This window comes from Taurulus bubalis (assembly GCF_910589615.1).
Source record: "Taurulus bubalis genome assembly, chromosome: 15".
Taxonomy (NCBI): Eukaryota; Metazoa; Chordata; class Actinopteri; order Perciformes; family Cottidae; genus Taurulus; species Taurulus bubalis.
Window position 1 is genome coordinate 13,044,508 of NC_136603.1, and position 27,967 is coordinate 13,072,474.

Sequence of the window (27,967 nt, forward strand, 5' to 3'; positions counted from 1 at the left end):
CCCAGTTTATAGCCATGCTATATGTATTCTGTAATCCAGCTCTCACATCACTACTTCAACTTAAAGTTGATCACATTTCGATTATCCTTAAAATATTTTTTTCTGATCAGTTGACAATTTTATGCCCATCTACACTTGACAGGTGGGGATACTGTAACATGTAGCAAGTATGAAGCGTCAATGTCACACTAGTTTCTTTTACAGTTTAGCTGAATTAAGTAAAAGCCATATTTTCCCCAGTCCTTTCTCCCCAGCCTTCACTCAGGTAATTGGTCATTTTGCAGCCAATTTTGGGCAGGTTGGATGCTTGCTGCCATGGCCTGACCCCTGCTGCTGCTGTAATGGGGACAGCATTTCTACTAGTTCGCTGGGGGCTTTTCCACACTGACCCCCAGCTTTCTGAGGAGAGAGCTGCTCTGAACACTAAAGGGGGGGTTGAAATACATGACCTCTCAGCTCTGCAATGACCAGCTTTAAGTCCTATTACACACATGTTGATTATAGTACTTCTTTTAATTCAACCCGCATGAGAAGTTTTTGCTGTTTGGGATTTAATTAGCAAAACATTTGAATAAAAGAGTCACTTATAGGTTCAAAATAAGCCATTTATGATTTGCTTCTGATAAGGAAAGACATGTATGAAGGACAACAACAACAAAAACATTCACAATTGTATTTAATTTATTGTCACATTCAATGAATCCTTATTTCACCAGGCTTCAACATTCAACTGCAGTCCCCATCATCATCAGCAACAAGTCCAGTTTGGAGTCAGCGGCATTTGGTCAACATTATGACCTGAAAGGATGCTGATTCCTCACAGTCATCAATGCCTAAAAACAAACAAAATAATCATTATTATACTTCACAAAATGATATATAAACAACACATATTAATTGTTTCAATAATGAATTGTTGCAGAAGACATCAGAAATGTTTTTACAGTCAATAAAGGAAATAATTACACTTTTTAGTTATTAAGGCATGTGATCCAGATATAAACACAGCAGTATTGGCCCAAACACCACCATTTAAAACGAGAGTTGAACGTGACTTAAATAATATATTATTATGTCCTGATGTTTACCAGCATTTCATATTTTCAAATAAGAAAAACATTTGTATTTAAAAATCAAGTTATCAGAATAAATCTTTAATTTATATGGACAAAAATGACTTATTAAAAAAACACAGAAAAATTATTTGTGACCTTGCTTGCCCATAATACAATAGATTATTAAAAATGAGATTACACAAAAGTAAATGAACCAATAAGGATTACAGGCAGTACATTTGGTTTTGACTGAATTGTATTCCTCGTTTTTCTGAAAACAATAATACAAAATAAAAAAATCTAAATCTCATTTCCCCCCTGGCCCTTATGATAATGTAATCAATTAACCGTTATAACAATCTTGTTTCTCCGATATTATGATTCTATTTGTTGTTTACGTGGTACTCGGTGAACAAAATCAATTCAGATTTTGATGCCACATTGAACATGAAAATAGACATTGAATCGAGTTAATTATAGTGCATCTAGTTTGCGTTCATTGACGCTGCTGCAAATTACAAAGCCAGAGAGGAAGCAGAACAAAAGGCAATTTCACTTGTTTGATCCACCGCCTTAAAAACGTGAAATAAACCTTCATGACGTGTGACATTTTAGCTGGAAGTCACTGAACGAATCACATTTGCATTTGTAGCTGAGGTCATGTGGCAATAATGTCCATAATGGGCCGTTTCAGACAAGCTTAATTTAAAAAACAAGAAGCATGAGAAAGCAGTTTATTTATAATTTCACTAAGAATTAGTGTATTTGAGAAGGATACAGCATCTTGGTGTTGAGGTGTATCTAAGAGATACACGAGTTGTGGAAAATGATTGAAATTACAATTTAAGTCTTTTCTTTGTATCATTTGCAGACGGAAAACCACCAGAAATGATGAAATGTCATCGGAAACCCAAAGCTGGAAAGTAACTGACATAAATTCTTCCAAAAGAAGAAGAAAAAAACATATACACCTGCATTTCTCCTCTATAATGAAGGAGAAGAAGAAAAAAATCCTCCCTGCACCTCCATTGACAATAATTAATCACCGCTCACACGCAGAGTCTGCAGGGTGCACGTGGAGCTGTGCTTCCACACAGCATGCACACACAGTTTACCAATGCACCGCGGTCGGGATAATATTTGGTGGCTGTGAAAATGTGGGTTGGCATGGCAGTTGAGGAGGGCTTTCGATCACCGGACTGAAATGAAGTCTGTGACATCTTGGCCCGTTTACCCCTCCACACCCCTCCTCTCTCTATCCCTCCACCTCTGCACTAACCCTCAGGTGAAGAGCAGCAGGTGTTAAAACACCCTCAGCCACAGAGCTACTCACTCCTAATGAGTCCTGCCTCTGCGCTCCATCCATGCATGGAGGACTTTATTTTTAGTGCCCCGCCGCCATGATGCTGCAGGACGGACCGCTGTGGCGCGCGCTGCCCTCCTGCCGCGAGCAGAGGAGTCGAATTATAAATTAAAGTGGTAATATTATCACCCGTCTGCTCATCCTAATGACAATGAGGGTGGCTTGAGAAACCCGCTCAAATAAATAGTTGATCATTTAGGTTGCCAGCGAATAAACAGTTGCTTAATGTAATTGTGCAAAAGGTAAAACGAGGCTTTATCCATACATTCCTCGTGTCTGCTCGGCCCTAAATTTCATTCACGTCAACAAAAAGCCTGTAATTAGTATTGCTATTATTAGTATACTCGAGTTATTTTACCATGTTCTGCAAATTCTACCTCTATTCTGTTAATGGTTTGCTCACAGCCGCGTGTCAATTTGCAGATACTATAATCGTGGGAAAATAATGACAGTTATCAGTCTCACCCACCAAGTACCCATAAAAATCAGTCCTCTGTTCTGGAAGATGATAATTATTGGTTGTACTACCATTATCATTGTCGTTGTTGATGGAGGAAATCTTGAAGCATTTTTCGAAAGTAATTCCGGAGAAATCACTTCAAATTGGCCTATTTTAGGGGACAAGGCCAGTTTATAATATTGCACAGATATCTTTAAATTCAGGCATCCGCCGCCGCCTGGTACACTGTGGCACACGTGTCCTGGTGTCAGCGCCTGCATGTTGATAGCACATTTTACAACTTGCTAGTTCTGTTCTGAGTTCAATTATGCAATTACACTAATAATCACTGTGACGGAATTTAACTGCCTTTAATTTGTTATTCAGGTGGAGATGCAGGGACCGGCGGATGGAGCAGCCAGTGTTGCTGCTCTGCACAGACACCAGCACGAGAGCAGCAGCCTGCAAATGAATCCTAATAAACTGCTGGATTATTTCTTCTTCTTCTTCTTCTTCTTTCACCAAGTGCGTCCTGCGGAGGCTCTTTGACCCACAATGGCGTGGATTTATCTGCTTCTTTTCCATCACGTGATTTTTAAAGTAAGTTACTTTTAGCTGCTGATTGAAGTGAATATCTTATTTTTTAAATATAGTCTGGTTAAACTCTATATAGCAGCAGTGACCCTGCTCCTGTGAGCTATTGAGTGGTGGAGGGCTAAACCTGCAGCTCACGAAGAAATGTCTTCTGTCAGTCGTCAGTTCAATTAAATCAAATGGCCATGGATAATTATTCTTGTTAGGCTGTGGGAGGCTGGCCGCACCCCCATCCTCGTTTAGATTCATGCTAATCAAACGTGCCAGGATTTAACAAAACTGTGACCATTAATTGATTGCGATAGAAGGTGCGTAAAGTCGTTTGGAAAGCATTTAAATGTGATAAGAAAATCGGCCTTCGTGCATTCTATACGACACGAGAAATGACTCGTGAGAAGCGACGAAATACAACAAACAAGTCCTCACGATTATGCTCCATGTCACATTGTCATGAAAGAAAAAACATTAAAACAGTTGCGTTTTATTTTATTTTATTGACTTAGACAGTGGTCTGTTATTGTTGGGGCTATTTTAGGCTTTGATGTCGTTATGTTCTCAGGCGTTGTCACACGTTAAAGGCCTGAGCCAACACACCTCGTTTGACATCAAAGCAGAACTGTTTTATCGTCCCGAGATGTAACTGAGACCTACGTGTTAAGCACATGACTAATTACAAGCCTACTTATGAAAATTGAACACTAGTGTTATGTTAATACACCTTCCTCCAGATAGAGCTTTAATCTAAAAAGATGTAATCAAACTGCCCAGAGTAGCTTTAACGAGACTGGAAATTATTATTTAACATTCATAAATGATGCTTACCACCGGCACTTTTATTATAATGACATGATGGTACCATATTACACAGCGCTGCGCCAATGTAGATGACGGTATTTTATTAAAATATTACAAATTGGGATATAGAGCTGAGACAAAAGTGGATCAGGTGTTATCACTTTAAAGCAATATTATCACAATTTGGTGCCAAAAATTATTATTATTTATTTGGCGATTTGTAAATAATAATAATAATAATAATAATAATAATAATAATAATAATAATAATAATACAAATAATGATAGCGAATCTTGACATGTCAAGAGGTGTCTTAGATGTTTGTGGGTTTCCTTGACTTCATCACTTCTTCGGACCCAGCCCCAGCGGCGCCAATCGGCTTCCCTCTTGGAGAGAGTGGACCAATCAGCGACAGTCTTTGATGAATATTCATGAGTCCGAGATTCAAACCTTTGAGCGAGTTTGTCTTGGTCCACAGCATCATACCTAGGACTTTTCACAGGCACAAACTACATTTTCTTATGAATGGGAATAGAAAAAATCTGCTCGGCTTAAATTGGGACCCATCCTTCACTGAGATCATAGAAGGAAAACAACAAAAGCAAGACAAGGGGAACCGCCAGAAGAGATGACAATGACTACAATTCCAGAAAGTCTTAATAGCCCTGCCTCAGGAAAAACCGTTTTCATGGAGTTTGGATCCCCGAGTCAACAAATGTCGCCTTCCTCCATGTCTCACGGACACTATCCAATGCACTGTTTACATTCTGCAGGTCATACCCAGCACGACAGCTACAGCCCAGCCTCGTCGTTCCCCAGATCTCTGGGTTATCCATACGTCAACTCTGTCGGCAGCCATTCCACCAGTCCATATCTCAGCACAGTACAGACCTACCAAAACAGCTCGGCACTCACACAGACGCGGTTAGAGGAGACAGGTAAGTGTGCAAACAGCATATTTGGATCCTAAATGTGAACTTTCTGTGTTGGCGCGGCTCGCATCATGTGTACAGTCCTCTCGCTGCAGCGAAAAAGACGAGCCAGATGTTGAAATTAGGCTTGGTCATTATTGATTGCGTAACGCTATAAACAATGTATGCAATTAAGGGTAATTATACCTAAAGTACAGCCTGTAAAACTTGCACTGAGTATTCAAAGCTGCGCGGCACTGCAAGTCGGCTACAACTGCCTCCTCATTCTGTTCTCCTTCTGTCTCGCTCAGCGCCAGAAGCAGAGAAAAACACAGTGGTCGAAGGCGGAGAGGTTCGATTCAACGGGAAAGGGAAGAAGATTAGAAAACCAAGGACTATCTATTCCAGTTTACAGCTTCAAGCTCTAAACAGGAGATTTCAACAAACTCAATACTTGGCGTTACCGGAGAGAGCTGAGCTCGCAGCGTCGCTGGGTCTCACTCAGACACAGGCAAGTCCAACACTCACAGCTCCATAAGCTCCATATGCACGAGCACCGTTAGGCTTTTTTTTTTTTGACAACTTTTTAGATAGCTTTTTTTTCACAACATGCATTATTATTATTGTTAATATTAATGAAAAACATTCATCAAACAATAAAATATTGCTTGACACCAAGTTATGGGTTTATTTAGTTTCCACGAATATTTCCCTGTCATTCACGTGTTGATTCCAATGACATCTTAATACAGTGATAATATTTAATAATCGAGGGCAAGATATTGATAGGCCTATTCAAAAAAATGTGTTGCTCTTGACTTTGTACAATGACGCCTGTTGCGTGCGTAAACGTGCCTAATTATTGTATAACCATAATAATAACATCCTTTGTCTCTCCAGGTGAAGATTTGGTTCCAGAATAAGCGCTCCAAATTCAAGAAGCTGATGAAGCAAGGCGGGGGCACCATCGACGCCGCCGCTTTAGCCACCAGCCGCGGCCTGTCGAGCGGCTCTCCCTCGGTGGCACCTGTCTGGAGCTCGCCGACCACCGTGAAGACCTCGGTGGGGACGACCGGCTCTTACATCCCCAGCTACACCTCGTGGTACCCAACCGCACACCAAGAGTCTATGCAACAGTCACAGCTCATGTGAACACAGACCTCAGCCCTCGACTCTGCCATGGCTCGTGTATCACGATGGTGAAGGGGCCTCAGCGCGGCCCAGCACTGATAACACAACAACAACAACAACAACGACGACGACGACAACAACAACAAAACCGGAGTTTGGTGCCGTCAGCTGACACAGTGGCCTCTTCATACCGGATGACGGCAGGCAGCAAGAAGAAGAAGCAGGGAGCTACAGACCGAAAAGGCACGCAACGCGCCCGAAGGCGACTAGTATGTGACAGTCAGCGGAAGTCGTAGACCAATGGATCTTTTTTTAGCTGCTGTTTATCACTTTTGTGGCAGGTTTTTTTTCTTCTCTTTTTTTTTTTTTTGAAGTATTCTTGTGTGAGTTATTCTGTTTGTAAGAAAACACGTGTTTGTTTACACCACATGTTGGGCCCAAAGTGATGATGACCTGAACTAAATCTGCATTCATTAACAAGTTAAAGGTTCATTCTTTTACCAAATAATGATAATTGATCCATTCCACCATAATGCTTTCAGCACACCCAACCCCAGGGCATATTGTGCAAAGCCTCAACTCGCTACTATGTTGTTTACGTGTTTGTTATTTAAGTTAAATTATTCAAACTAGTTTTTCTGTTGAGGTCAGTCTGTGTTCTTTTTGTAAGTGTGTTTTGAGATTACAACACTGTGTTGTTAATGCTGCACTAACGCAAGCAAAGCTTTTCTATGCCGTGCCCCGATGTTATGTGAAAAATGTAAAAGGCCTGACAATTTGCTGCTTGAGAAAAAAAAAATATTCTGAGGGTGAGCAGCTCATTTGTCACTGTATTTTGTACATACTTTTCAGACTTGTTTTGTGCTGTACTGGATACGCTGTGAAACAGGGTTTTAGGCTTTCTGTATTCGTCGAGATGTGTTTAGTCAACATAGAAAATATTTAGTTTTGTATTGATCACTTTAATTTATTTATCTGTTTCTGAAGTTTATGTACATAACGTGCAAAGTTTCAAGAGCAGTAAAATAATGATTTAAATTATGTCAAGAAAGGTGTCTGATTGAACCCCCCTTCACTCCTCCATCCTCATCTCATGTGCAAAGAAAGGCTTCAGCGTGTTGCAAGTTTAATGCGAGCTGACACAAAGCAGTATCATGTTGGTTATTGTAGCAGACACCGTGTGAGCTCGTCGTGTAGATTTATGGTCTTGTTTAGCATTTAGTCTACATGGGTTTCTGCTGCTGCTGCTCACTGGTTGCAGATGTTGTCAAACATCTGGGGGGACATAATAATTCAATCTGACGTAGAATCTAAAAAACAACTACAACGGACTAAATAAATACATTTTACGTATATAGCCTATTTAAAAAAGAACATAATAAGGCAGAAAGCACTGAATCACTTGGCCGAGATAAGCTGCAATATTTGTGATTCAAACGTCGCGGTGCGGGAGACCTAATTCATTAAACATCGCTTATTTCTTTTCAGCTTTTCTTAAAGATAATCTTCTTACAATTTGTCTTCCGACAATCCCTATTTTGAACCATGAATGGAAGAGATCAATTGTGTGTGTGTTAAGTGAATAATCGCGCCAGAGGCAGGTGCTGCTGCTGCTGCAAAAGACGGGATGAGCACGCGGGACACAAGCGGATCAAATGGGGATCAGTGAAAGTGAAAAGTTCAAAGGCCTTCTTGTTTGAACTTCACGCTTTATTCATTAACTCCAGTGTCGCGAGCCTTTTTTGGTTGAATATGAATTTTAAATGTGTGTTCACGTGCTTGCATTTTATTTATTACGTTTTTTTTAATACCAAAAGAAACTAAAAGTGGACTTGTCCATTTCAACACACTGAACGATGCATGCAACAATAATAAGGAAGAAAATATGAAGTGGGAAAAAAAAACAAAGTAAACAGAAAATAGTTCTAATAGTGCGAAAAATTCGAGAAAACAATTCAAACAATGTCTCTGAAATGTTAATATTTCAGCTGAAAAGAAACAAAGAATGAAACAAAGAAATTCAGATGCACGACTGGTAGCTAACTCGCTCTCCTGGAGCTTCAATGTCTCTATGAATATATACATGTTTTGCAATTGCAATAGCACATTTTATGCAATCTGTGAGGTCTGCAAAGCATCCCTTTATATACGGTCCAGCCTATATACATCACATCATAACCAAGAATTTACTTATTTTCTCATTTGTTTAATTTATTCACTTCTAAGGACACTTCTATGGACAAATCAGACCATCATGATGGATTATTATTTATATTGTTATTGGAAATAGTATGAATGCTGGCGCAGTCAGAGCGACTATCAGTTTAAAACGCATTCAGCTTCAGATGAACTAAAAAGAAAAAAGCTTTGGCCTAGTTTATATTGTCTGCTCCTTAATATCCCTCTCTATTGTTATTTGAATACAAAACTCAGAACATATACAGTCCTTTGCGCACAGAAGGAGAATATGTCTATATTTCCATACCATTCAGAAAGAGTATGAATTGTGCTGCTAGTGAACATAAATCTACCTACCGAGCCCCAGAAAGGCGCAGCTGCACATCCAAGAGGGTCAGCGTTATTTCGCTGTATTCTCCTCTTGATTATACGAGCTGGGCCCATCAAACCCAGCATAATTACAGTAATTTCGCCCTTATTTATTCTAATGCAGTTTCCTATCTCTGAGGTAATTATGAGCATTTTTTTTCGCACGGAGGATCTTTCTGCCTTGACAAAAGAGATAGTGCTCTGAAAGAAATGAGCTGCAGCAATAGAAAAAAGCGAAAAAAGCGAAATAGGTGAGCTGCCATTTCGTCACTGTTCCCTTAGACTTAGCTTATGTAAGGCTGGCAAATTGCTTGCAGGTGTACATCACATAGTTGTCAATGCGAAGAGGCCTCAAAATTAGCAATGCACAATGTAAGAGTAATGAGAGCAGCGACTAGATTAAAACACAACTTGTGTGTCTCCCCTTCCTTACATCCTCTCGACAGCTTTCTTTGCTAGGACTTCCCCCCCTCCAACAAAATTAGCACACTGACTACACTGGAGACTTAAAAAAGAAAATCATTTCCAGGCTAAGAGTTTACTCGCATGAGGAACCAGTCCTAGAAATAATTTAATACCATGACAAATCAACAATATTCAAGCATGTTTCCTGTTTTTTTGTTTGCAACATTCAATGAATATGTAAGATATAAACATTTAATACACACCTTTCAGTTTGAAATGAAGAGGCAAGCTCCCTCTCAGGATCTCGTAGAAAGCAGCTTGGAGGAAGATGAGCAGCAGCATCCTGCAGCACAGATATAAATAAGCGCATAAATCCCATAAATGTGTCCCATGTGTTGGTCTAAGCTATAGCAGCAGAAGCAGAGTTCAGAATATGACTGAAAATGTCTGCTTTATTTCTCCTCTTTATAGCTGTTGGGGGGGAAATGTAGATTATTAGCATAAATGTTTACTCCTCATTACGCTGATGACATTGTGCACTCGAGATCTTGGTAATCTTTGGGGTAAATTATGAGTATTTTTTTATTTAAAGCAGCAGTTACCATGCAATTCAGGCTAATTTTGAGTCGGCTTCACACGGATATAATTATCGTTGAGTCAAGATGTTAGACTAAAAAATATGCATTGATATCCCCATGTATTATGTACATTCAACTTTGACAATTTTGATGCTTGAAATAGCGGGAAATTGTCTTGTGTAAAAATAACACCCCATATTAGGACATCTACAATTGCTGAAGAATTATATAGTAATTGCAGGCTTTCAGATTTGAAAGCCAATGCTCAAACCAAAGCAAATGTGGATGAAATTACAGATCAGGGCATACATTAGGATAGTGGGTATAGCATTTACAAGTAGAAATGCAAAAGTGGGCCTGCAAGAAAACAGTAGCTCTAATCCATGAAGGAAGTCACATGAGGCAACATGAAACATCAGAAATAATCAATTAGCATTATTTCATGGACGAAATCGATAAACAGTATTGGTCATACATCTGTGCTGATAACTTCATAGCTGTCGGAAGTAAAGCCACTCATGAGTGAACACCAGCTGGTATTAATTCAGCGCATGTTCAGCTACATCACGAGGGCCTGTCATGATAGATTATACTCTCTGTAACAGTAAAGACTAATACAATCGTACAAATGTCCACACACAGGTATACATGCAGGCTTATAGATGTAGATGTGATGTTTTGGCGAACAGCAGACCTGGGATCTGATCCTGTCAGCTCCATCATAGAGATACAGCAACCGCTGACAAGCTACAGGCCTAATTATGGAGGCTACAAGGAAACGATCCCACTGTATGGCCCGTGCTTGTTTGAAGGGAAGCGTGTGGGTAAGACAGTGATGATCATGAATGAGAACTAAGTGATGGGACTGTGTATTAATAATAACCCCTCCCCCCTCATCTATCTACCCATCGGAGTCAAAATAGCTCAAATACAATAGACTTTACTGGCAGCAATGTAGTTTTTGGACGTGTGCCTATATCCGGGGCCTGTGAGCCACATACATAATGTAGGTCAATGTGCTCCTCTTCAGAGATCCGAGGCTCCAGCCCGCTTGTGTGAGACGTGAGAAATGTTTCCATGATGTTGTAGCTGCAGGCTGTACGAGTTCCTCTCTCTCTCTCTCTCTCTCTCTCTCTCTCTCTCTCTCTCTCTCTCTTCGTCTTGTTAGGCTGAGTTCATAAAACGTCTGGACGGCGACTCACTGACTCCACAGAGTCTGAGGCGCTCGCGCTCATTCATACCCTCATCTTCCCATCTCGCATGCCAAGGCGTGTTGCCTCTCGGAGGGCGGAGGCTGCGCCCCGGGGCCCTGCCTGCCTCCGCCCGCCCGAGCGAGCCCCGGTTCGGCTAGCTAAGGCTCATCGTGTGCCGGCTGAATCGGGTCAAGTAACCAGAGACAGCCGAGGAGCTGTTTTACGCGTGTCCACGCTTCTGATAGCACCTACGCCTATACGTGTAGCGAATTAAAACCACCTAGTCTCACTTGATGAATCGCTTTTAATCCAACTAATTCTCAGATAAACTAACATGGCGAGCACCAGCACCAGAGGAAAGCGCAATAAGGCTATCAATGTTGTCCGCTACAGGTGTGCGTGCATCGACCAAAAGACAAGGAACTAGTTTATATAAAGCTCAGGGACATGGCGACTGCAGCCTGGCTGCATTCAAGCTTGTCAGAGAAGTTCCCAAGCTTAAATTAGTAATATTAACAACGTTACCATGTTTCTGAAATAAAGTAATTTGTCGTTAGAACTTCATGCCTTACTTTATAACCTTATATATTATTAGCCTTATATTACGTAATAACCTGATTCATTGTACGCTTTAATAAGTTGCTGTAAAATAAGTATAGGCTAAAATAAAATATAAAATAATAACAGTCCCTATGCAGTCTTAGGCTCATTGTAAAAACAAATAAGACAACACACCGTCTCTCTATCATCCATTAATGACTGTCACTAAGAAAAAAGAGAAATGCATGTGCACAGAAAATATTTGTGGAAAGAAAAGGAGGGATGCATATTCACAGAAAACATTTTTATTTAAATAACGTCTGGCCATATATAGAACATTGCTAAAATAAATAAGACAAAAATACAATTAAGTGTGATACAAGTAGCCTAAATCGGAGGGTAGGACAATCAGTAGCTTAACGTGGTTAATGGATTTGCACCAATGGCCTAATAAAAAAAGAGTCAAAGCAACATGGGCTATCAAAAAGCTGTGGTAAAATATTTACAAACATGGATTCACTTAACCCCCCCATAGGCCAATATTCAAATCAACTGGACATAAGGAACGGATAAAGGTACACTGTTTCATCGCACAACAAAATGAGGTCATATTGAAAAAGGCACGATACAGTTAACTTGTGCTACATTTGTGGCAGGTTGTCCTGCGATGGATGTTTTGTTTTTGCACATGTGGCAGAAAAAGTGACGCCCGCGTAAAAGTAGGCTTGCGCCCAGGCTGTGATTGCTTTGGGTAATAGTGGTTCACTCATCCCTCGACATAAACAAAATAAATAAATACAAAAATAACTGTAGAAATCTGTGACTAACATTTGCGAGGGCAAAAACTGACGAGGTCCATGAGCCCGTCCGGCTCATTAACTTTTCCTATAGGTGCTCTGGGTGTAACGTTCGCATCGCGCACACACACACACACACACACACACACACACACACACACACACACACACACACACACACACACACACACACACACACACACACACACACACACACACACACACACACACACACACACACACACACACACACGAGGTCTGTAAAATTAAGGTAATGGCATTTTTCTTTTTTTTTTATTCACCAGTATTGTCCGATTTAAACCCTTTGTTTTTGTTTCGTTTGTTTTGTTGTTCAGAATATTGTCCCAGCGCTTATGGCGGCGTTGTGGTGGTGCTGGATCAGAGGGGGCTGCAGATGCATCGTAGAGTTCGTGGTGGAGTACCAGGAGTAGTTTGCCAAAAACGATGAAGGCGCAGACGTGTTGGGAGGGCTGCTGCTCTGAGGTAAACTGGAGTTGATACTGTTCATTCTTTGAGTCTGTGGAAAGTCCCAGGCAGTAGTCGGCGGAGACGCGCACGGGGGAGATTCAATGGAAGCAATTTGCTCTGGGTTGAGTTCTCCACTTTTCCACAACTTCTTGAATTTTGAGCGGCGGTTTTGGAACCAGATCTTGACCTGAGAAACAAATGGAAAGAGTCACATTGATTATTCGTTATTTTCCGGCTCAAATCTCCCCCACCCGTGTTAATCCCTTTCAGATCAGACGTGAGAGTGGATATGTGACAGCAGATACAGTCTTGGGTACACACCTGTGTCTGCGTCAGGCCCATCGATGCTGCCAGCTCGGCCCGTTCCGGCAGAGCCAAATACTGAGTCTTCTGAAACCTCCGCTGCAGTGCAGCCAGTTGGAAACTGGAATAAATGGTTCGAGGTTTCCTGACCTTCTTTGGTTTTCCATTAACCATCCGGATTTCTGGCTCGCGCTCTTCTTTTTCTGAGAAAAAAAATAATAATTCAAGTTATGAATGAAACATATTTAATTTTTTTCAGTTGCATATAACTATTAATCATTTGTGCACGGCCATCAGTTTGCAGTTATGTGTAGGCTACACCTGATATTGAATTTGTTTTTATTCAGATTTGTATATTATTATAATGCCGAGAAAAACAATCAGAGGTAGTGAAAGGTTGCTTGAGATTAGAGTTTTACAATAGGCTAACCTTAATACAACATCACTATCGATGTTTTGTCCGCATCTTACAAGTTGGCTGTGTCTTAATCCTTTCTAAAGACATACTAATAGGCCAATTATCTTGTCCATTATGTGTTATTTATTATTCAACTTGCTCCTCATACAGTTCATACAATAAGCAAGTTTAGTCTCAAACAAAAGCACGACATGAATTCAAATATAATGTAAACGAAACGAATACAAAGAGCTTCTTTACCTGTGTCGGCTGCAGTGGGAGAGGAGTTGTTGCCGTAGGAGCTGTATGCGCCATAAGAGGAGTTGAACCCCAGGTCGTACGCCTTGGCGTTGTACGGCACGGTGCTCGTGGCGGTGCCGTGGTACTGGTAGGAGCCCAGCTGGCCGAACGGAGACCCGTGGCCCGGCTGCTGGTTGTTGTAATAGCTGCTGTCCGTCGCCGTGGACACTGGCAGAGTCGGGGACTCCTGCGACTTATGCAAACTGTGGAAATTGCTTGAGGTAATCTGGTTCGAATGCATATCAGTATTTAAATTCTCAAAAACCCCGGTCATCTTCAAGCTGGAGCGGAGCAGCCTCGTAATATGCGCAACAAACAAAAAATCACAAAATTGCACACAAAAAAACTTGCGAGCTGAAAACACGACTCAAATCTTGGACTGTTGACACCTTTTCGTGAATCGAAACGCATCCCCTTGTAAACTGCGGCAAAATCAGCGGAAGGTGTGTCCCTCTCTCAGTGGCCTGTGATTATCTGCTCCGGTCGGTGGTGGGAGCACATTTATGAGATTGCGGCAGCCAATGAGTAACGCCGCCCGCATGACTACTCCCCGCCGCGGCCACCCTCCATTCTTTGCTCTGCTCTGTCTGGTTCGGTTGTCTGCTGAGAGTTTTCTCTCAAAGCATCTCCACAGAATCAGAGAACAGTCCCTGCAGGCCCAACAGGTCTGGTGCTATAACTCAGACTTTAGTCAACTCTGTGCACAATTGGCCATTTGTGCCTGGAAGATAACACGTGACTCCAACATATATCATGTACTTGACTTACAGGCACACTTAAATGACCACAAAATAGTTTTCACTTGTATTGCGGTTAGCCCTCTTCATTTGGATTTTACGCTTGTCAGTATAGCAGATTTATATCTGTGTGTTTTAGTGAAACCAGGCCTCTTTTGTGTCATTTCTGTTTACATGTTGGACTCAAATAAGCTCAAAACTAAGTGACCATGGTCTACAAAACGAGTCGAAATCACACAAGGAGGGGCACTGGTGGAGGACCAGGTCAAAAGGGGATCTAAATGTGTTGATACAAAATTAAACCCAATATGAGGCGTAAAGTGGTGACAACAGGAAGTAACTACAGCGCCCCCAGGTGTTGGAAATATGACTTACTACTTGTCTGCAATGAGCACACATCAAAAACATGAACCGCCTAATACACACACTCCTATCTGTGTGAGGAGTTCACAGAACTATGGTTCCCTATACAGAAACTTCATGTGTGTGTGATTAGTTTAGTTCTCTTGAGGTACAGAAGTTAATGACAAAGTTGTCGGGGCACCTGTGATCATCGCCACATGATGGCAGCATAGTTTCTTTTATTAACAACTGGGGCAGAGTTTTCTGTAACCACTTCCATGTATCGATCAGACTATACACTCTGAATTGTCAACTTGGGTTTGGGTTTGGGTTTCTCTGTCTGCCAGAGCATCACCGAGCTCTCCAGACAGTGTCATGAATATACAGGGCTTGACAAAATAACACTTTCACAATCTATTGCAAGCCAAGCCAATACTATCTTTATTACGCTTTTCTGTGTCTATAACTTTGAGGTGATACATTTGTTGGTATATTTTCCCCAATATTTCGAAATAACACAAATTACAAAATGACAAAACCATAGTTAAAGTATCAAGAAAAGTTGTGTTATAACTTTAAAACATTCAATCCAGTGACAAAAACAATGTAATCTTGCGTAAAGAGCAATTTCAGACTTTAATGCAACTAAATGTATAAGTTATATAGCCTGGTAAACACCCACATAATTCAAATTCAGTAAACCCAGTTTGAAACACTGGCTTTTTTTAAATAATAAAATATCTGGATGATATACAACTGTGCCCAGTTTGAGTATTCCTCCCCATGACTGGTGAACTAATGTTCATGTGTGAAATTGGTAAAAAGTACCTTTTAATTTATTTAGTCTGGGGAAGCCTTATTTATTTGGTGTTCCATTTAAGTGACTGATTATTCTTTCGATCCATTTCATCACGTTGTTATTTTCCTTTATTCTGCCATTTGCCAGTGAGGACATGATGAGACCCCATATCCAGACCAGGGAGGGGTCTATCTTCCCATTGTTTCCCTGAAAGCCGAGCAATCCTCTTCCCCCATGGGCCAGTGGGGCTGCATGTCGCTGCTCATTAGTGGAGTACAGTCTCTGTATTCAGCTGTCTGGCATTAGAGCCAGAATGAGCAACAAGTCTGTGTCTGCATGAGACTGTTCCTCTAATTTACTATTCTCATAGTTAACAACTGAAGTCAGGTTTCTTTTCCTCAAGGTGCAGGGGAGTTTTCTATGGGAAAATGGTATTTTCCCGATTCATGCAAAGCATGTTTGAGTGTAAGATATTGAGCTCTACAGGGAAAAAGTAAACAGCATCTAAGTTGATTATACGAATAAGGAGGTTCCCCTAGAGAATGCACAAGTCATCAGACTGTTTGATTGTGGTCAGGGAGGATTTCACAACATAGTTCCACAATCTTAGAGTTCAGAGTCAACATCTGGATGTGCCAAAACATTCATTACAGCAGTGTGCTGACTGCATGGCTGCATAGCTCTTATCATACCTTTTCTTTCAGCCTTTCATGAAATAGATGGTTGCTATTGCTGCTTAAGTTCTTGATGGTCACGCCTACTCGGTTGATTATCATTTCAATCCTCTGCTGCAGAGCATCTGGTGTAGTGGATCTTGCAGTGTTCAATGACATGAAAATGATGCCAAATGACAGGACACAGATGTAAGCTGCTTTCATCATGCGTTAAACATTCCCAATTTTAAAGAAGCTTCTCTTGACTTGGCCTTTAGCACACCAGGCAGAACACTTTACATATGCATTCAGCTTCTTTTCTTCTAGTTCATAGTCTCTCATCTGTTTTCATTCTCCGTGTAAAGAAGGACGAAACAACGCTGCACATAATAGAAGCACTTCTCTATGTCTTTTGTTCTGCTATTAATAATTCAAACGTTGAAATAGCTATCCATTATTTAACAAATAGACAAATACAATATTTAGTCAAAGCAATATGGTTATAATGTAGCCCGTTTCAGTCACCATTGGATTACAGCCTCTACTTAATTTCAAGAGAAAAACATGCTCTCATGAAAAGGAAACACTGCCTGATATTGACATTTTGTCTTGAGGAATCAAAGTGCACAAAACGGGAAGTGTGAAAGATAACAACCCAGTCAATCTAGGGAGTTATTGATATTGAGCATCTGTTATCTCCTTTTTTTGTGTGTGTTGCAAGAAGGCAGATCCTTTCAATGACACAGCATTTGCACAATATGAGTTGACGTTTCAGAAATAGTAACAGAAAGCAGAAGTCAATAGAGCAGTAGTGTAAATACATATTGCTCCACGACTACTCAGTGTCTGTGTGGACAATAGTAATGGCACCGTAGCAATAGAGGAGCCAGAGAGGATTCCCACCTATTACGGATGTTACACTGAAGAAAACATTATTTATTCAGATACAAACTGCTATTGATTTCAGGTCATAGTGGAAACTCTAAAACCCTAAATAAACCTGAAAAGATGTTCATTTTGTGTTCTGCATAATCTGCTATAATTATGTGGAGAACAATGATGGGTAAAAAGTTAAAAAGAAGTGTACTTTTCCAGACCTAAAATATACTAGTAGAGAACATTTGTACGTACTATAAACAGTATATGTCTAACAAAGAATCAAAATTAACTCAATCTTTTTTTCGTGGTCTACTATCATCCAATACCACTTAATTTATTTATTAAAACTGCACTATTTCGGACTACATTTCCCATTGTACTTACTTTTTTCCTCCAAAGTGTAATAATCTTTAAGGTTTAAATACCAGCGTTGAACCCAAACTGTATTCTACTATACGTATTAAAAAAGTGTATTAATATTGGGTAAGCTGAAGTATGCAAGAATACATGAAAAATCTAACGTTATCATATTTAGGCATATCTTGAGAGCAGTTTTTTTTATATGTATATTTATATTTAACTTAAGTGCTTATTTTGGCTAAATAAAATATACAAAATAACGTATGATAATAATACATCAATATTCTGTCTATATATATATATATATTTCTAAATTGGGTTTGTTTAATGGATGTCAGGTGCTTTTCATTATGTACAGTACTCGGGGTCAACAGAGGCAGTAATGGTTTCTAGCTCAGAAGAGATTTGGCTGCTGGGTTTTCTTCGCTGATCTCCTGCTGGGTCTATTGGAGCATACATCACCTTGGCAACTCACCCTTTTAGTGAGATCAAATTATACTGAAAGTTTTTCAGCTTTGGCTTAAAAGTTTAAATACCTCCACGAAAAGCTTCCAAACAAAACAGGAACAGTAGGAGGGTTTTTCCATTGTTTCCACAATGTTCTTAAGCTTTAGCTCAAGTCACAGAGTCAGCAAATATGAGGTGCACAAATCCAACTCATGTGCTTCTTGCAAACATGGAAATGATTCACAGAGTGTTTCTTGACCTCTCTGTCTGAAAGGTTGAACCTGTACTGCATGGCTGCAGACACGAGTGGAGGTGAAGTTGGAAACCCTCGGCATGGTGTTCATGATTGAGCATGTGTTTCCTAAGAATTAGTCATGGTGGCTTTTCCGCTGAAGAGAAGTTATTTTTAACAACAAAGGCTTTAATAACAAGCACAGGCAGAGAATAACAATTGAAAGGAAGTGTTCAGTTTTGAGCCCATAACAGGAATAAAGAAAAGGCAGAACTGAATTGATACATTGCTGATGTATATACAAAAAAACATAATCTAATCTTTATATTTTTGGTCCCTAGTAGGTTGAAACATGCCCACAACCTCTTGGCCACTGAAGTAATGCAAAACAGCTTGGTGCCTGATGTGAAAACACACTTCTTAATTCCTAATACAAATTGGTGGAGATGGTTTTCACAAAATGACAGATTGCAGCTCAAGTAAATTCTCTGCCGGCTGTATGATTGCCATGACATAATGATAACACACCCTATGCAATTCCTTCACATCAATGCAACATTTTTTTTGCACTTTGCAGGGACAACAAAGGAATCCCCAGAATTCCCTGTGTCATCTGCACGGCCTGCCTGAGAAAGAATTCAGAGAGGTCTGCGAGGTCTCACTCCCTTCATTGTTGATTCAGTGACCCTCCCTCCCCCCACGCCCCCACCCAGGACCCATAAATGGATGCGGTCCTTTGTGCGAGGGGAGTGGAGCAGATTTACTGCGGATGGTCTCCCTACAAAGGACCATGGCACTGTCACAACAGGGCCAGGATCAGCTGCTCCCTCTTTCACACAGTATGATTTAATGCCGCGCTTCACACAACCACTGATGCATACACAACTTCAGCAGTCACTCAGCATCCATGTACCTCGAATACTAGGTCTGTACTTACTTAATTTAGCTTATTATATGAATTCCAGTCTTACTTTCCATGCACATCCAATAATTACCTTTTTTTAATGTATTTCCCCCACTGGTCATATTTGAGACCATGTCATCCGTGTGTAGAGATAAGTAACACGAACCAAAGATGTTGAAAAATCTGCGGAATATGTATTACATTGTACATGTTCATTATCAGCAGGGTTGGTCATTGACTTATTTTGATCAGAAGTTATTCAGCAACAACAGCCATCTGTTTTAACTTTGCATTGCGTTCATTAGAACACCAGCCCCCACCCCCCTCACAAAATGCCTTGGCCAACTGTGCATTGTGGGCATGCTGCCTTGTCCGTTCTACAACTTTTTGGGTTTGGTTTCCTCCACCAGTCTGTTATGTTGACTTCATTACTGTGAAACAGAAGGAGTTGGCCCTTCTGTCTTACCAGGGTTTGAGTTTCAGAGCTCTTAAAACATAATCATTTCAGCATGAAGGTGGCAAACCAGTGAAATCCAACCATTGCAAATGGTACCACTCGGTTTGTGCGAGTCCTCAAGATTGCAGCAAAAATTTAAAATCCTCACAGGATTGGTAAATTAGCATGACATGTTATCAATTTGACATGCCTCTGTGTGCTGTATAAATGCAATCATCAATTAGACTGTGCCTAAATTAAGGTATTACAGACATCCTGCATTTAAACACCCATCTGCTTGCATTGCATTGAAGTCATCACTATGCTCTTCTGCCCATGACAACTGTGCATCTTGGGCATGTTTCCTGGCCTCTCTGATAACTGTGGGGTTTGGTTTCCTCAACATTCTCTGTCATGTTGACTGTGTGGCTGTTAAACTCGAGGAGTTGGCCCTTCTGTCTCACCAGATTTTGAGTTTCAGAACATCTCAAATCTAATAATTTCAGCATGATACTATCAATGATAATTGACCATTTACGTCTCAACAAAATCTGAAGAAAAACCCATGTTTACTCATGAAATCTAAAGGATCTGAAATGGTATTCATAGATGAATGGCTGTAATTTCAGTATCTCTGTTACTGATTAGCTGCCAGCTAATGGCTGCATGCTTACAAGTATTACACACACACACATATATATATATATATATATATATATATATATATATATATATATATATATATATATATATACATTTTTAAATACAATTATTTTCATAGAATGACAAACATGCCATTATTGTATCTCCCTGAATATCAGAACGCCACTTTTGTTTCTCTGATTAAGACTTATATAAGATAAGCAATATTTAGCTTCAACTATGAAATATGTGTGTGGGTGGCACTAAAAAAATAATCCACAAATAAAACTGAATATCTTCACAAAGTCAGCGTTCATTCTGCTCGTACAAAAGTGCAGCTAATCTGTGAAGAAAGGCCTCCTCACCTGCAGGAGTCCACCTGTTAAACCTGCACCAAATCTCCGGTTTCTCGATTCCCACTGACCTGAGACAATACCAGACCAGGGAGCTTCACCTCCTCTTGAAGCTCGTGTTACACAACCACCCAGGGCAAAAGTGGACATGAAAGTGCTGTTTGTGTGGTTGGGTAAAGGCAGCTACACAATTTTTGCTCACAGGGACTCACACAGACACAGTAAGCAGTTTCAGAAACCATTTCTTTGTTCTTTAGATTTATCAATTGCGCCAACAGGCATTTCAAGTTTTGCCAGCATGCATTTGTCTTTCCTCTATCTTGCATGTGTTCCTATATGCATTGCAATAGGTGATATGCCGTAGCATGCATGATATGATGTGTTTCTGTCCATTGAAAAACGTTTTTGCTCATCAATATAGCGAACTATCAAGAATAACTATGCAATCAGTGTTAATCAGAGTCTAATTCATATTTAATTACAATGAGGGGTGGAATTTCAACAGTAAACAGTTAAGTGAAATTTGATGCTTTGGTATAGAAAGCAACAGGTGAAGGAATATATATATATATATAATAATAATATATAATACACAGCACTGACAGCAGAAAGGGATGTGAACAATGTGCTTAAAGTCAAGACTGTTGTCCCCGACAGAGACAGGAAGCCTGTTTGTCTGATGAGGGGACGTATCTTTATCAATGAAAGAACTATCTTTCCTTGGTGAGAAGCCTTTAGAAAAAGGTTATTAATTGTGTTATTAATTATTTATGGTCATGGTCAGGTTGGCAGGTGTTGTGGATGAGTGCGTTAATATTTTATTAATTCATGAATGGATGATTAACCCCAAATCAGAGTATAATGATGTTCAAGTAGTCACACAGGGAATCAGGGTTTTTCCAATAAATCATCACATTGACTAAACTTCCAAAGATAGTTCAGCCTTTTAGTGACCTTTTAGTTGAATCTGGGAGGTTTATTTGTCCAGCTGAGTGAAACAACTGAAATAACAAAACAACCTTAATTAGTGTGGCCTTGGCTGCTATTTGTCTTTGTTTACATGTAAAGCCTGTACTGCATGACAGATCGTTGCCCTTATGTATATAGAACAATAGAAGCTACTCAATGTTAACATACAAATCGTATAGTTTGGTTCTAATGGCATTACTATTTAGTTTTTCACTCTTTGAGACATTTAGAAGGAAAAAAAACTGTCCATGACTTTAAATTGTAATGTGCTTTATACATGTAGATACGATTGAAGTAAAGCTGTGAAAAGTCTAGGTTGTTGAATGGTTGTCTGAGTAGGAATGTTCTTCTGTGGCATACTCATTTTGTGTGACAACTGATTATATGGAAATTATGATACATTTCATAACTGCTGCCTCAAACTGTTTAGTTCAGTTTAATTCAAAATACCTTGTTCGTATACAGGACTTTTTTTTCTATTTTTTTTACCAGAAGACATTTTGACATGTCAGTCAGGTCTAGATGATAAGATTAATGATCAGTAAATTCTATTTAGCTTCTGGTTCCGGCTCCTGGTAATGTGCATGCTGGCTCATTTTTAATACTATTTATTAACACCCGAGCTTTTCCTATTCAAGTAAAAAATATTCTGTCAAAAACGACCTATTTGAAGCAAGCTGGTTTGCAAAAATTACACATAAAATCACAAGAAACTAGCACATTCACACAAAAGGAGTTAGTGTAAAGATACAATGATAACATGTAAGCAATTCATGCAGGGCCCAATGGTGCATACACTGTCCAATATACAAAGAAGCATGCATGCATTATCCATTTATCATCTATTTGCTTCTCGACCTGGCTGTATGTAAACATAGCTCAAATATATATTATCAAAAATCCCGACTGCCCCTTTGCTTCCCTCAGCAGCACTGCTGGCTGCTGGCCGGAGGGGGCGCTGTGGAGCCGGAGCGCATAGCCCTGCGGGGGAACCAGCGGCAGCTCCAGTGAGACGACACCGGGCAGAGCGGAGAGGAGCAGCGGGGTCAGCGGCTCTCTAACTGTGGACTACTGGACTCACCTGGACGGCGCTGCAATGCTGCTGCTGCAGCGGGAGGGAAGACCGTCTGCTGTTTATGTTGCACTTTTCTTTTATTCTCACTTTCTGGAGCCAACTTTGGTGCTCGCATTCAACCTTGACACCAGTCATGTCATCAGGAAAGACGGAGAGCCGGGGAGTCTGTTCGGGTTTTCCCTCGCCATGCACCGGCAACTCAACCCGGATAAAAGAATGTGAGTGGTGTCTTTCACCGTCCGCCTTTACTGCTCTGTTGGCTTTCATCTGCCAGTGAAGTAGTTTAAACGTGCACCTGACCAGAGTCCTGTACATTACTGCCAGAAGTCAATCTTAACTTTTTAAAGATGCTATATCCTAATTTATTTGCCTAAATAAGCTTATCCGGTGCAGGACACATTGTTTATTAGAGATTCTGCCTTTTCAAGACAAACTAATTTCCTCCTATTGGTTATAATGTCCAACATTGCTGCAACCTATAAAAATACCGTAGTAATTATCTACTAAAGCCCCACAGTGTTTCTTCTTCTGTTTTTGTTCTAATTTTCAATAGCAGTCTCCCCGTGGTGCTCTGAATATGAAATGGAAAGGACTCTAAAGACAACAAGTGAATACACAATGGTTACAACTGTGATGCAAATGTGTCTGTAAGGTCAAACTGAGAGGAGCGCTGCAATGTTGCAACTGTTGGTCGATTAATCAGTTATTATACTATTTTGATAATCGATTGATTATTTTAGATGTCAGGACAAGAGGTGGTTCTCTGGATAGCATTTGAGGATGTGCTGCATGTCTATTTTTTAAAGGAGACAGCTTTTATTCTCAAAGTATTCAGTGTCTGATTTTTTTCTTCTGTAAATATCTGTAATTTCCCACTAATGAGTGGTGTTTGGGGTGGTTCTCTGTAAAACTGTAAGGACTAAGCAGGTGTATTCCCACACAACAGTTATATAAAGTCTGTTTTAAGGAAAGTATACTTAGAGGGCATGACTTCAGTGAGTGTTAATGGAAAGTTGACTAATGCACCCTGTTCTCAACCTTCAATGTTTAATTCATGCACAAATGAATCCGGGCACACATGTTTTGAAATGGTGCACAATAAGAGTTATAGCGGTTAAATTGTGAAGAAGTATTTGAAGGATTCCTGATTGTGCTCTCATCTGAGCACTAGTAAATAGTTTCCTGTGGCCGGCCCTGAGGGAGCAGAAAAGACACCAGTGAAGTGAGCCTGATCAACCTGCCACACAAGTGTAACGGGGGAGAAATGAGGAGGGGGAGGCACGTCAAAGCCTGTGACCCGCATTGGGCTGCATGCAGCAGGCCCAGGGTCCTGCAGCAGCATGTTGAGAAACAGAGAGCGCGGATAAGAAGCCCTGATAACAGGACATGGAGAGATATTACATAGATTAGGCTTAACTTGTGGAATTTTATCTAATAAGTGTTGCATTGTGCAAAGGCAGCCCATGTTGTAATGAGTTCACACAAAGCTGTCATCTCTTCTTTTTTTACAAGGATTCTTCTGTGCAAAGCCGGCATCCTGAAAAAAGGCACTTTTTACATTCGTCATGTGACAAGTCATATTTGGACAAACAGAGGCTCATAATGTGACACTGGCCTGATATTTGGTTTTCAGCCAGTAAAAGTAAGAGGAGGGTGAAGATTCACCTTGCTTACATGAGGATCTATGAGGAGGAAGCTGCTCCAGTTTTAGCAAACACACTAAACAAAATATGCAAAAGCTGATTCCAGTCTCCCTGTGGTGCTCTGAATATAAAATGGAAAGGACTCTAAAGACAACAAGTGAATACACAATGGTTACAACTGTGATGTAAATGTGCCTGCACTGAGAGGAGAGCTGTAATGTTGCAACTGCTGATCGATTAATCAGTTGTTATACTATTTTGATAATCGATTGATCATTTTAGTTGTCAGGACAAGAGGTGCTTCTTTGGATAGCATGTGAGGATGTGCTGCTTAATATTGATTGATTAATTGATCATGGTTTGTTTTAACCCAAGATAGAGGATTTTTAAATCTGTTTTTGTGGTCAGAGGTTTTATTCAGTGTCAGATTTTTTTCTAAACAAAATATGCAAAAGCTGCTTCTCGAGAACAGAAACAAACAGCATCATTGCATATATTTGCTATTTTTGGCCTATGCTTAAGTTTGCTCAAAGCTACAAGCAACTTATATTTTGTGTTGAATTTGGCCGTCCCTGGACAAAGGTGGTGGCGTTTCCGAGCATCAGATTCCTTTGAAAAACCTGCAGCAGGGTCTGACTGGGTTTCCCGTGCCTCCCTTCTCTCCAGTGACCGGCAATACGGCCTCAGCCTCTGGCAGCGTGGTGTCAGCAGCAGCGAGGCGAAACTCTGAAGCTGATGGAGTTTCTGGCGAACCTGCATTGTTTCACATCATTAGGAATAACTATACAGATATAGCCAATCTTCCTGCTGATGGTTTTGTTAACTCATTTAGAGGCATCATTATAACATTGTGATGGTTTCGTAACCAGTTAAAAGTTACTCACAGTAACTGTAAATTAAAGTGATTAAAGGCACCATTGATTATTTAATTGAAATAAAATAACACTTATGACAATATTGTTTCAAGAAACAGCTACTTCTGACCTAGCCATTGTGAAGATGTTCTTCTCATATATGATTTGATGATGATTAGAGGAGTATTTTGGAGTTTTTAACTTTTGTTAAACTTACCAAACAAAATATATAGATAATGAAGTCAATCATTAGTTGCAGGCCTATTATTGTCTGCATGGTTTTCCCTCTCACATCCTGGTAAAAAACACATGGAGTCTTCGTTATTGTATAAAAACGCTGCACGTTATTGTAACAGCGGCTCCCCCACCTCAGCTCCAGGTCCTCATGTGACCCCGAGATTTTCAAGTGAAAGCTCAGCAGAGCACACAGAAGTAGGTAATGAACAGCCCCGTCTAACTCAAAGCTGTGAGGCACATTGAAGCCAGCAATGCGTCACACACATCTGCATCTTTTGTTTTATACGAAGATGTTTCTGATGATCACTAGCAGCTGTAACACTCTACCGGCTGTCACTGCGTACATTCATGTGATCATTATACATTATGTATGAAGAGAGAAGTCCTTTCTAAATACTGAATATGTTTGGTTAGAAACATGTGTGACTAGATCGATTCAATTCCTCTAATGTGAAACCACAACTGGGCTTTCATCCCTTCAGAGCTAAAAGCTCATATTGCTTACAACCATGTGTGCCACTCTCTCTATGTTATTACTCTAATGGGTTCATTAAAAGCAAAACTTGGCTTCTCACGATGTTCATGGTGTTATTACGCCTCAAATTTGTGATTAGTGGAAGAAACCAGGAGATCCATGTTTCAACATGAGACTCAACAGAATGCTGCATTGTGCAAAGGAGCAACTGGAGGCCTCCTGCATGAGCAATGTGGATATAACATTCTCTGAATGAAACCAGAGAAAACGGACATTAGACAGGACATGCACGGCCATCTGTGCACATGTAACCTGATAGATTAAACGCATCAGCGAATCATCAGTCCAGACATTCCAGTCAAACTTCACACTGACGATCAAAAGAGATTGTGTTGTTTAAAATATGGTTAATAAACACGGCGACTTAGTCTTTGTTTTAAACTTGACTTTTTACTTAAAGTTGGTCTTTATTTGTCGTGATTATACATGATTTCTTCTGTGATGTGTACCCAGCCAATCACAGGTCAGCGCCAATCAAAGTATGTGTGTGTGAGTGTGTGAGTGTGTGTGTGTAAACTGAAACAGTTAGAACAGCTGCAGTAGTTATTGTGGCTTTGAGTGCACAGCTGTGGGAGCACTGGACCACATCTGTTAACAAAGACCAGTGAGATCACTCTGTAAACCCACACCAGTCATTGTGTATTCCCATTTACACTGCACTGAAAGACACGCTGCATGATGGGACGGTGTTTCACGCTGTCCCATGCTACTGTTACCGTTACATGCTCTGTAGTAGTTATAGTGTAAAGAGTACTGCCTGCAGCTTTGGTTAAATCCTATGCTTGTCAGGGCAGCTTGATGCTTTGAGTAGATTTCTAACTAATCTATAGCTACATCCTCAGAGTGTATATGATCATCACAAACAAACTGCTGCAGAAGGTAAAATGAAATACAGAAATGTAGTCTTTTTTTACAAACTGAAAGACCTGTGTCTTCTATTCTACGTGTTGCATGGAAACGTCAATGTTACCCCTCAGCTACTTGCTAAATTCTACAACTGTCACTTTCCAGAGTAGCTGTGCTGTTAAGAGTTCTTCGTCACCTGTGTTACTGTCTCTTCATAAATCTGGTGTTTCCTGCTTAGACACATGTGAAATCTACAGGGCTGTCCTCGACCTATAAGACATTTTTAGTCGACTCACATGATGAGTTGATTTAATCAACAGATCTGTAAAAATCTGTTTCTCCACATAAACACACAATAGCACCACTTTATATCTTGTGTTTACCAGAGATGTGCTCACACGTTTTAGCATGAAAAAGCCTAAAGAAATGACATATCGCCTCATGAAATCTTAGTTGACTGAGACCAAAACAATCGATTAATTGACTAAAAGGGGACAGCCTGAGAAATCTAAATATGGTTTTAACTAACAATAACTTTCATTCAATCTGTGGATTATCTCAATTAATCACTTTGTTGAGTAGATATCAGAAATTCAGAAAGATTCTCTACAAAATGTCCCACAGTCACAGGTCACTAATTTCTATAGCTTGTTGTATTTGACAAAAGATATTCCATTCACTGTCTTACATGACATAGAAAAGCATAACATCTTGACATTTAAGAAGGTGGAGGCAGTTTGTGCTTGAAAAAAAATCATAATTATTAATTGATTATCCAATTAATTGCTGATTAATGTCGCTGTTGATTGCCTCATCAGTTGTGGCTCTAAATCTAAAGCAAGTCAAATGTATTGGTTCAATCTGAGGTAGTTTCTGAGGCAGTAGATTGTAGGGGTGTACTTTGGTTTGTCCAATACAAAATAGCGTGTTTTGCAGTTCTTGTAAAGCTGAACTACTGTCGTTCAGAAGCTGAAGTGTCAAACTGAAGCCAACGTTGTAAAGGCTCTTGTTTGTATTTGCATTTCACTGGGTTTTGTTTGAGGAGAGGATTTGGTCTTCAGTCTCACATCAGTCAGAACCGTCCTTGTTTAACAAATGAAGAGCCACGGGGCCATCCCAAGGATCAATGGGTTACCGAGGGGACTGCAGAGACACAGGGAGGAGACAAGGGTGGAGAGGAAATCCT

At 40.2% G+C, this 27,967-nt stretch overlaps 2 protein-coding genes across 2 annotated transcripts; one reads left to right on the forward strand and one right to left on the reverse strand.

The window, feature by feature from the left end:
* Positions 1 to 4,875: 4,875 nt before the first annotated feature.
* On the forward strand, positions 4,876 to 6,310 carry dlx1a (distal-less homeobox 1a; the record flags this gene model as incomplete). The annotated part of the gene is given in 3 exon segments (XM_079231177.1): positions 4,876 to 5,190; positions 5,478 to 5,669; positions 6,059 to 6,310. Coding segments are annotated over 3 exon segments (759 nt in total).
* Positions 6,311 to 12,701: 6,391 nt separating this feature from the next.
* Positions 12,702 to 14,112, reverse strand: dlx2a (distal-less homeobox 2a; the record flags this gene model as incomplete). The annotated part of the gene is made up of 3 exons (XM_079230879.1): positions 12,702 to 13,025; positions 13,160 to 13,344; positions 13,800 to 14,112. The coding sequence occupies 3 exons, from the start codon at positions 14,110 to 14,112 to the stop codon at positions 12,702 to 12,704; spliced, it is 822 nt and encodes a 273-aa protein (XP_079087005.1).
* Positions 14,113 to 27,967: the final 13,855 nt, after the last annotated feature.